General features: G+C 38.5%; 1 protein-coding gene across 2 annotated transcripts in view; it reads right to left on the minus strand.

The window, feature by feature from the left end:
- The window catches only part of LRBA (LPS responsive beige-like anchor protein), a 370,314-nt gene extending 366,668 nt beyond the window's left edge, over positions 1–3,646 (minus strand). For both annotated transcript variants that reach the window (XM_083367801.1, XM_083367800.1), the window contains exons 1-2: positions 3,365–3,646; positions 2,540–2,912 (exon numbers count right to left, since the gene is read on the minus strand). In XM_083367801.1, the coding sequence (XP_083223927.1) occupies positions 2,540–2,767 (228 nt within the window). In that variant the 5' untranslated portion in view covers positions 2,768–2,912; positions 3,365–3,646. The remainder of the gene's footprint in view (positions 1–2,539; positions 2,913–3,364) is intronic.
- Between the last annotated feature and the right edge of the window lie 7,132 nt (positions 3,647–10,778).

Consider the following 10,778-nt stretch of genomic DNA (forward strand, 5'->3'; position numbering starts at 1 on the left):
AAGATTTCTTTGCCAAAACCCGGGTTTGTTGGGGCTACTTGTGTTGTGTTTGAAGTGCTAACTGAGTGTCCCTGCTGGGAACTAATGGACAATGACATTGTCTCAGCCAGGGCGAGCCGGGACTGCTACTGCTTGGTTAAGCATTTAAAGACTGGTTATCTGGTGTTCTCACGTGAACAAAGTTTGTTCCTCCCTTGTTTAATAAAAGGGGTTTTTACTTACGAGTAAGAAGTTGATCATTACTCGTGAAGGTCTGGGTCAGAACAGTGTTCTATTCTACTTTTAAAACAATAAAAGTGTTTTTACCCCAACTCCCTAATAGAGGAGCCATGGTATCTGAATCAGAATATGACCAAGAGTCACATCACACTGCCCAAATTGAGGAACATATTCAGTGGCAAGAAAGAGAGGGTTTATGGGCCCTGCCCAACTGGCAAACTGTATTTACCTTAGTTAAAATAAATACTTCAGAAATTTTCACTATTAAGTATGGAAAGTCTCATTAAAAAATAAACAGATACAACTCATAGAAATAAACATATTTTCTTCATGAGGAAGGAAAGCATTGGCTTGTGGAAAGAGTATATACTTCCCAAACTGAAGCCCAATCACAGCATTATGCATTTCATTATTTCTCAGTAGGAATAAAACACATCTACTGGTATACCTGAATTTCTAGAGCACAGGTCTAAACTTGTATCCAGACTAAAGTCAAAGTACTCTAGATGGAAGCTGCCAGATGGAGGTGGGATTGGGTAGAAGATGTCCAATGAAATTTGGTGTTCCCACTGTTTCTTTACTTCAAGCCCTGCCTATTACCCAGCTCTCAAACCACTGTGTATGACAAAAAAAATGCTTACTATTTCACAAAAGAAAAGACAATCATACTGGATAACCTGTCCCACTCCTTTGAAATATTTCTAACTGGACCAATTTATATAGTCTATTCACATATAGTAATATTGCAGACAGACATTGACAAAAATCCAATTCACTGTAAAGGTACCTCGGTATACCTCTAGTGCGGGGGGGAGGGGGCAATTTTATATTTAGTTTCTGCAAAGTTCTATAATTCAGTTTGAATCATTTTTTAACAAAACTCGTATTTTAAATATGACTTATAATTATTTTCAAATAGACTGAAATAAAATACACCAAACTGCTGATTCTATACACTTGCAATACTGTGTACAAAATGCTGCAATGCTCTAGAGAGTTCAACAAACTTTTATATATCCATAAGCATAAAAAGTATGTCAAATACTTTTTGAACCCAGGAATTAATATGTAAGATCTTCTGCTAATGCCATAGAAAAAAGTGTAAATATTTTGGATTTTTAACTCAAAAAAACCACAAACGGAGATCAGTGCAGTATATAGCCTAGAATAATCACTTTATGTTTATGGCATAATAAAGCTATGCCACAATTATTCTTGACAAATCTTCTATTTCTGCAGCTTACTTCTAGCAAATGCTTAGGGCTTAAATGAATATACATACATAATCCCTAACTCACACTTCAAAGTAAAGAACTATTATAAATATACCAGGAATAAAACAACACAAGATTTTCTCTTCTTATAATACTTTTACTACATGTTTTATTAAATTAGGAATGTTTTTTCTCTAATTTACATTGCAGAGCCTAATTTGACGTAAGTAAACATTTCAGATTTTATTTAAACCAAGTTATATCAAACTCAAGTAGAACTTTATGAAAATTGTAGGCTACAACCTAAGCAAAGACCTCATGAGGAATGTGAAATTGTCCATATTGTGTGCCCAATTTTATTTCAGCCATTTCAAATGTGAGACATTTCAAAAAATGGTCTTAAAAATCAGACCAATCATTTTTAATTCTGACTGAGCCAGAGGAAGTAATTATTCTTGCATTCTAAAGTTTATGCTATATATCAATTGCCTGGATTACCATATAATTACTGTTCTCTGCCACCAGACTAATACTCAAATTTAATGTCATTTTTCCTCATGGCCTAATATTTGTGTTTCATATTAATCAGCCTAAACCCATTTGTAAGAGAACTTTCACAACTAGGAAAAGTTGAGGGTACAAAAAGTTGAGAGTCTGCAGTACAAATAATGATATATATCCCATAACTATATCTATACTTTTGCTGAGCCATCAATTACAAGCTTACAATAGGATATATTGGTCCAATGTTACAAACATAAATAGCTTATTTTAGGTGCAAATTTTAACACCTACCTATTCGTGCATTATACATTTATAAAGCTACAAGTGGCAGAAAAGTTGTTTGACAACAAGAATTTGAAACAAAGTCCCAGAAAATTCAAGCAAAGATAAAAACTATAAGGAAACGAGAAATGCAACCTTAGATGAGTTAGTCGGCATTTCTTCCAGTAAAATGCAGCAGCTTGCTAAACTCAAATCCCTGTTACAAATGGCCCAGTGTGTACATTTGTGTTTAACCATAGTAATGTGAATACTGAGAGAATGTATATCATTTCATCATATGCTTTTGTTCATTTGGAGAAAAAGAAAGATAAGTGACTCACCAGATTGAACACAGTTTCTACAATATCCCTGTTGGATACTTCCCCAACTTCCACCAGTCCTGTCAGAACAGCAAATTTCATCCTGATACCCCGGATAGGGATGCCTGGATTCAAAGACTGCTTTTCAGCTAAGCTTCCATCTTTTCCTTGTCCAGTACCACTTTCTCCTCCGCCTTTATCATCCCCTGTTGACAGCGAAGAGGACCTCTGTCTTTCTTCACTAGCCATAGTTAGTTCACTTCCGGAAATACAGAATACACTCTCTAGCCTGGATTTTCAGGTCCAATTTTTAAAGCACCCTGAAGGCAGAAACAGCAACTCGAGTAGAGACTCCTCCTGTTCTTCACTCAGTGTCAGGGCCTGGGCAAATGGTCTGTTTAAAGAGGAACAATTCCAGAAAGACAAGAGTTAAGTACGGACACTTGTTCACAAATATCTGCAAGCCTGCCATCTACCTAACTATAAAACTCTGCTCTGTTCTTGAAGCACATGCCTCCCTCTCCCTCAATAAAACCAGAGCAGGAGCAACCACAGCATACAGGTAAGCTCCTCCTCGCCGCAAATGTTCAACTTGCTCGCACCGGAGAGAGGGGAAAAAAAAAGATGTTTTCCCAAAAGACTGTTCTAAAAAAATAAAATAAAAGATATTATAGATTTGAAGACGCACCACCCTCCCCTGGGCTATTCCCCAGCCTCGCCTGCTGCTGTCCTTGTCTTTTAGCAGCCCCGGGAGGAGCAAGCAACGTCCCTGCTTCTTGCCCCCCTCGCGCGCGCAGTCACAGGTGCAAGGACGAAGTCGGGCCAGCCGAGGAAGTTCGCACTCACCCCAGCCGAGCTCTCCGTTCCCGAGGCGGTCGGGGCCAAAGGGCAGGGAGACGTGCCTTCTTAAAGCCCGGCGGCTGATCCAGGCACGGAGATGTCTTCTTCGTTTCTCCGCCACCAGACTGGCGCTGCCGACCTGAGCTGGATGAAAACCAAGCGGGAGGTTCCGCTTTGGGGAAGACGCCTGAAAGTTTTTTTCCGTGCAGCTCTTTCACTCTGCAGTCGCCACACTTAGCTCGTCCATCGCTTCCTGCTCGCTCCGGCTGCTGCCGCCGCCATGATAGCGCTAAGCCGAGCCCGAGGAGAGTTGCCGGGCGAGTCACAATGCGCCTGCGCGCTCAGGAACAGGCAGGGCGGGCAACGAGCGGGACGCAGCAGCGGGCTTGGAAAAGGAAGGCTTCCGCGCAGCCTCAGGTGAATTAGGTGTGTCCAGGTGAGAGAACCAGCGTAGAAAGTAGAAAGAAGAGGAGGCGGAGGAGGAGGAGGAAGCTGGCCTCTGTTTTCCCTGCGGGAATGGAGGCAGCTTCCAGTGAAGACCGCCGTTAAGAAGGAAGATGTAAAACCCGTTTTTAGTATTGGATTCTTAAGACTCTGCAGCAAGTCCTGTTTCTCCAGGCTCCGTTGTTAGACGGTTTGGGGAAGGAAATTGATGATTGATACAGTCGGATGGAATATTAAATGTTGTGGTTCATTTGGAAGTGCAGTCTTGTAAATACGGAATTGGGTTTTAATTATACTCAGCAGGAAATTTATTTTCACTTGGGGGGAAAAAATCAGGATATTACCACATGGGGGGAAATGTTCTCTGCTCCTGTGCTAATTATAAGAACCTGACATTTCTTTTGGCTTGACTGCACTTTACAAATAATTTTTAAAGTGGATTTTTTTTCTGCATTTGTGTCATACTAAATAGGGTGGTTAAGGCATCAGGCTAGAAACCTGAAGACCATGAATTCTAATCCTGTTCTGGACACAAAGCCAACTGGATGACCATGGGCCAGTTATTTTCTCTCAGCCCTATAAATAGGGCAATGGCAAATCATTTCTGAAAAACCTTGCCAAGAAAACTGAAAGGAGTTGTCCAGGTAGTCATAGAACATAGATTAATAGAATTGGAAGGGACCCTGGAGGTCTTCTAGTCCAACCCCCTGCTTGAGCAGGAGACCCTACCTACACCATTTCAGTCAAATGGTTTTCCACTCTCTTTTTGAAGTCCAGTCTCTTTGTGAAAGCCTCCAAAAGTCTTCCAGAATCAGGCATGATTGAATGGAAGGGAAAAAATATATAGGGCTTGCATATAATTGAAATAATTTTCTTTGAGCATCTGAATTTAGGTTCAACATGTTTAACTTCCCAAAAACAGAACATGCAATATAGCAATGGGCTATTGTCCCCCTTTCTAGCAATTTTTTGATTCATCCCAAAACAAAGATTTTATTATCTTTGTTTTGGGATGAATCAAAAAATTGCTAGAAAGGGGGACAATAGCCCATTGCTATATTGCATGTTCTGAATGTTCAAAGATAAGATGAGTTAGGAAATAAGAGTTTCACCCTCTGAGTTTTGGATGTATTTTATACATTTTGCATTTACTGAAATAATGGAACATATAAGCAAATGAATAGTGTTAGTTGAATGCACTGTCACATATTTTTATATCTAGTTACGAATCTGAAAAAATATGTTAGCATATAAATAAATTTACACATTTAATTATTCAAAGTACAGTATGCAAACAGTGACTTATGAGTTGCAAAGTTTCACATAATAACTTAGCTCTCAGAGTAGCTATGCTTCGTGTTCATTTGGAGAAACTGCATGGTTTTGTAAAACCACCTACTTTTCATCTCATCTTGAATTTCCTGTTTTCTTATGTTTCAAGTGTGCAAATGCACAACAAAATGTAAATGATATATTGCAAGAACAGGTGTTTGCAATGGGGTAAATGATGACATGTTGACAAAAACTACGTGATTTACATATCAGTTGTGATGCAAGTACTAAACGTATCCTTCACATGACATTGTGCCCTTTGCATAAGTCCATAATGAAAAATGCTTTAATAGTACCTCAAAGTTTTTGTTACTGTTATGCTCCCATTTTATTACTGCTCTTTTAAGAATGTTGGTTATCTTTAAAACCCTTCATGGCATGGATCCAGGCTACTTGAGGAACCATCTCATCCCACTGGGATTGTCCCATCTCAGTAAAGAAGGCATGCTGCAGGCCCCATTGGCCAGATTATTCCAGCTGGCAGGGTCGAGAAGGGCCTTCTCTGACATGGTACCTGCCCTCTGGAACATCTTGCCCCCCCCCCATGTAAATTCGGCCTCAACCTTCCTGAACTTTTCTAAGGGTCTAAAGACCTGGCTCTTCCAGTTAGTTTGGGCCCCCTATGTGGGAGCATCACATTGGTTGATTAACCACAGTTCCCACTTGCCTCCACCCTGTCCCCCCTCCCCATCTGTAATTGGATCAAAGTGTTTGCGGGTATTTTATTGTGTCTGTCTGTGTGTCTTGACTGTCTATCAATCATAATTGTAAACATCCCAGAGGTACCTTGATAATAAGATGGGGACCAATAAACTTTTAAATAAATAATAAAATTGCATTTTATATCTTGATTTTTGCATTAATGCACCATTTGAACCTTTTTATTAAAAATGAAGTCTAAGCAAGTTAATTTCTCAAGATTAGAGTAGGTAGAGTAGTTAGGCAATTAAATTTGGTATAGTTTGGACCACGTAAAGGTAAAGGTTCCCCCGCACATGCGTGCTAGTCGTTTCCGACTCTAGGGGCCGGTGCTCATCTCCATTTCAAAGCCAAAGTGCCAGCGCTTGTCCGAGGACGTCTCCGTGGTCATGTGGCCGGCATGACTAGACGCCAAAGGTGCATGGAACGCTGTTACCTTCCCACCGTAGTGGTCCCTATGTTTCTACTTGCATTTTTACGTGCTTTTGAACTGCTAGGTTGGCAAAAGCTGGGACGAGTAACAGGCGCTCACTCTGTTATGCGGCACTCGGGATTCGACCCGCCAAACTGCCGACCTTCTGATCAACAAGCTCAGCGTTCCAACCCACTGAGCCACCGCATCCCTTTTTTGGACCACATACAAGCAAGTAAAAACACCTCTTTGCTATTAATTAAAGCAAGCTTCCACCCGAAGCTGAAAAAGATGCTTCTATCTTAACTTTTAAAGTAGCAGTTTCCTTTTTTGGGATTTATAACCTTCAGCAGAATCTGCAGAGGAGGGTTTAAAATCAGCAAGATGGCAGATGGAACATCACAGTGCCAGTACCATTCATGTTGATGTGACGTTGGCAAGTGTTTGAAAGGCACACAACTTATGATACAGGGTCCCATCTGCCATCTTCCTGATTTTGTTCCTCTGCAGATACAAACTGAGCTGATTTAAGGAATAGCAAAGAGATACTGTGGTTGATTTGAAGAAAAGATCTAATGAAGATTGTCAGGGAATTGCGCAGCAGGTGTCTAAATGAAGTCAAAGATGCTGAAACAAACTTGTATTTTATATAAATAAATATATTTTAGATCTATATTTACAGCAAACAAGATAATCAGGCAATCAGGAATATCATGATGTAAATCACAGAGCACACAGAAGAAATAGGCAGGGAAAAAAGGGAAACTCCCCCTCCACACCCACAGCAACCAATCACAGCATAGATTGCTTCACACAGGAGCCAGCACCCTCTAACCAATCAACTACAACTGTATGTTCTGGCCATTGTACAACCCTACTGTTCTATCCATTAAATTTAAATATCTTAACAAAGATTCTTTTAAAAATGTTTTAGGACTGATTACTTTAATTCTCTGTTAAATGTAGGAGTGTACCTATTTTATTAAAGATTTTTTTAAAAAAACATAAAAAATACAAACTAATATTTATTAAATTTATATGGCACCAATTTGGATATCAAGGATGCATTTGTATAGTTGCAAATATAAAGGAAGAAAAATAAAAATAAAAAATAGGAAGTTAAAAGTGCAAGAAAGGGTGAAAAGAAAAAAATACAAAGAAGTAGATACCTATGTTTTTTTAATTAATTTCATTGTGTTACAGAATGACAAAGATATTCTATTCTATTTTTATAGCAGTTATAAATACAATTACGAACTTACCTCTTACTCTGTGTTATGTATGGGGTCTAAGCAGCAGCTCAGCAAATACCACCAGGTGGCGCTGTACCGTAACTGGATTGGCTGGTTAGCTTTCAGCGGGAGATTTAGATGAATGGATTGGTCAAGAGCGTACCTGGCAAGGTATATAAGGGGTACAGGTAACCCCCTTTGTTCAGTACAGTTCCTACCCACAATAAAGAGCTGTTTGCTGTACTCATCTGCCTGGTGTCTTCCATGCGGTCCTGAACCCACTACACAATACTATGGTTACAATATAACTCTTCTTTCTATAATCTATTCTATCAAATCATAAAACCCATAAATCATAACTTTTTTCCCCTATTTCACACAAAACATTTGTAAAAGGTTTCCAAACAGCAATAAATATAGTTACTGTCTTTTCTCTGATCAAAGAAGTCAATTTAGCAATTTTAGCAAATTCCATCATCTATCTAGCAAATATGTTATTGGTACCAAATTATATTTGTCAACCTCAGTCCAGTCAAATGAGTCTGCTGAATTCCTGTGTGGGCCAGAACCAACTTTTGCTCAATGCTACCAAGATTGAATGACTGTGGCTACTTGGATTCCTAGGTCCAGTGAATTTCTATCTTTATTGCTAGGTAGGATTGCAGTTCCCCAGTCATATGTGACATGATCCTTGAGGATTCTTGTGAACTTACAACTTCTGCTCAAAGAGCAAATGATGGCTTGGCCAAGAGAGGTTTTGCACAGTTTCTCCAGCATGCCAGCTGTACCCTTTCCAGAGTCAGATGGCTCTCCAAACAGTCACTCAGGCCTGATCATCTCATAGCTCAAATATTACAGCTTATTCTACCTGGGCTGCCCTTGAAGGCCACCCAGCAGCTTCAACTGGTCCAGAATTCAGTGACACAAATAGTATATACTTTCATCGACAACCCCACTTGACATGTCCGCTTTGTGAGTCAGTTTACTTTCTCTGAAGTATTTGCTCTTTAGAATAAGACCCCTCCCAGATCCATGTGACTTTCCCTTGATGGTGGTCCAGAAGGTCTTCAAGCCTGTCTATTCTCCCAAGCTTTGGGGTAGAATGAATAGGACTTCCCTGTTTCTGATGAATTATTTTTGAAATTATTTTTAATTTATTTTGATCTAATTTATTGTATTTTTTTACAGAGTAAGGAAGATGACCTTAGTATAAATATGCAGAAGCAGTTGCCTAAGCAAAACAAGGCCAAAGTATTTTCTTTTAAGTCAACAGCAGCTATATAACACTTGAAAACTATTTAGACAAACATCTCCCTAATTCACTGAACTACAAAAAAAGGAAATAAGCACAATTAGCTATGCAAGTTTCTGTTATTATAGCCAACTCCAGTAATTATTGTTTTACCCTTCATGTGGTATTGATTTCATGATCTGATCTACCTAGCGCAGCTGATAATTTTGTTATTTTTATGCCATTCTTGAAAACTAACATCAGGCAATATCAAAACTGAATAAGTAAAAACTACATATACGGTATTTCACAGAAAAACAAAAATTTCTAAATCATTGTTAAATTAGTGGTAATGGAAGTTTTAATTTGAAGTAACTGGCATTCAACAATAAATAAGAGGACAGTGGTAAGGAAACTGGTTACTTTCTCACAAGAGCTGGAAGAAAATATTAAATTTGTTTTCTTTTCTCTGACTTTGTAAGAGTACATTTGCTTTTGTGCATTATCAGTATATTTTTCAGTGCTGCTTTAATGTAAGAAAATAGATCTAGATTTTAATACAATATATTAAGCAAAACGTGCCATTGTGCATGTTAATAAAAGTCTCCTAGGTTTATTATCTTAGCCAAACAATACTAGATAAATAATTACAAAATTGTGATGATTGGTCATGCTTGATTGTTTGTTACAGCTAAATTCATTTCTCTGATACACAGATTAACCAGTTCATCTGGTGTCTTCTTATAGAAACTCTGCTAAAGAAATCTGAACACTATAAATAGCACTTAAAAATATAAGCCTACCTTAGTAGAACTGCAACACTATTTGTCATGAGAATAGGAAAAAAGGAAGCTGGAAATTCAGTAGTGTCTGTGGGAAAACCCCAATATACGTGGAAATATTTTCATTGCAAAATAATATTCTACAAATATAATTGTTTTGACAATGTGCCATAATTTTATTTGGATTGATAAAGCCTACTAAGAATGTTCCAATGTGCAAGTCTATTTCAAAATCTGCATGAAGATATTGTGGTTTCATTTATCCAGGTCTTCCCTGTCCAGATGTTATATGCTGATTTACTTTGTGGCTTTTGACATGTCCACATTAGGATAATATTGATATATGAAAGTTGTTCTTTCTTGAGAATTTCTTTATGCAATTTACCTAATAAATATGACAATAACATTCCTATGAATCTATGGATATTCTATTAAGTTTTCTTCCTCCCTTTACAAGTGGAATTAATCCAATTTCTCACACTGCAAAATTTTCAACACTGGATTTTTCCTCTTTTGTTGATGGAACGGTATCATGTTACTGTTCCAACTGGATACAACAAGGATATGTTTTAATGACAAGGAAGTACAGCTTAAAACAGCAATTATTTATCATTTTTAGAATAAAGTTATTAAAAAAGCTGATTATAAGAGCTCACAGTTCACAGAAGTAGATATTTCTGAGTGTGCTATACAGATGGTAACCAATTTCAAAACAGTAGTGGATCAGGGTTCAGCCAATATTTATTGAGTTTTATTATTTTCAGCTCTACAAATATAGCCAATTGTGTTTTATGATTGAACTATGGCTTAGTGCATTGTGTAAATCATTAAATATTATAGTGGTAATATTCCTCTTGCACACCCCACGTGACCTTCCTGACAGACATTGCACCCCCATACTTCATCCCCAACCCATGCTGCACCTGTTCCGCACTACCAACCTACACATCCTCGCATCACCTCCCTGATCTGCGCAGTACCTTTCACGTACCCATCCTGACTCAAAAGCCCACGCTTCCCAAACTCAGACACCACCTACCACAAATGGGAAGGGTGATGGGAGGAAGGAAGGAAGGAAGGTTTCTGCTACTCCTTGTCAGCTTTCCATAAGGAAACTCAATTAAATTCCCTAATAAGCAGGCATATACATAGAATGAAGGCTATTGCTAAGCACATTGATTTGTGCTTCTTAGATTGTAAGCCGCCCTGAGTCTTCAGAGAAGGGTGGGATATAAATGGGATTAAAAAAAATGCAGAAGCTGGCAGGGAGTAATAAGTTGCTCCTGCT

Source organism: Vipera ursinii (assembly GCF_947247035.1).
Source record: "Vipera ursinii genome assembly, chromosome: 7".
NCBI classification, from domain to species: Eukaryota; Metazoa; Chordata; class Lepidosauria; order Squamata; family Viperidae; genus Vipera; species Vipera ursinii.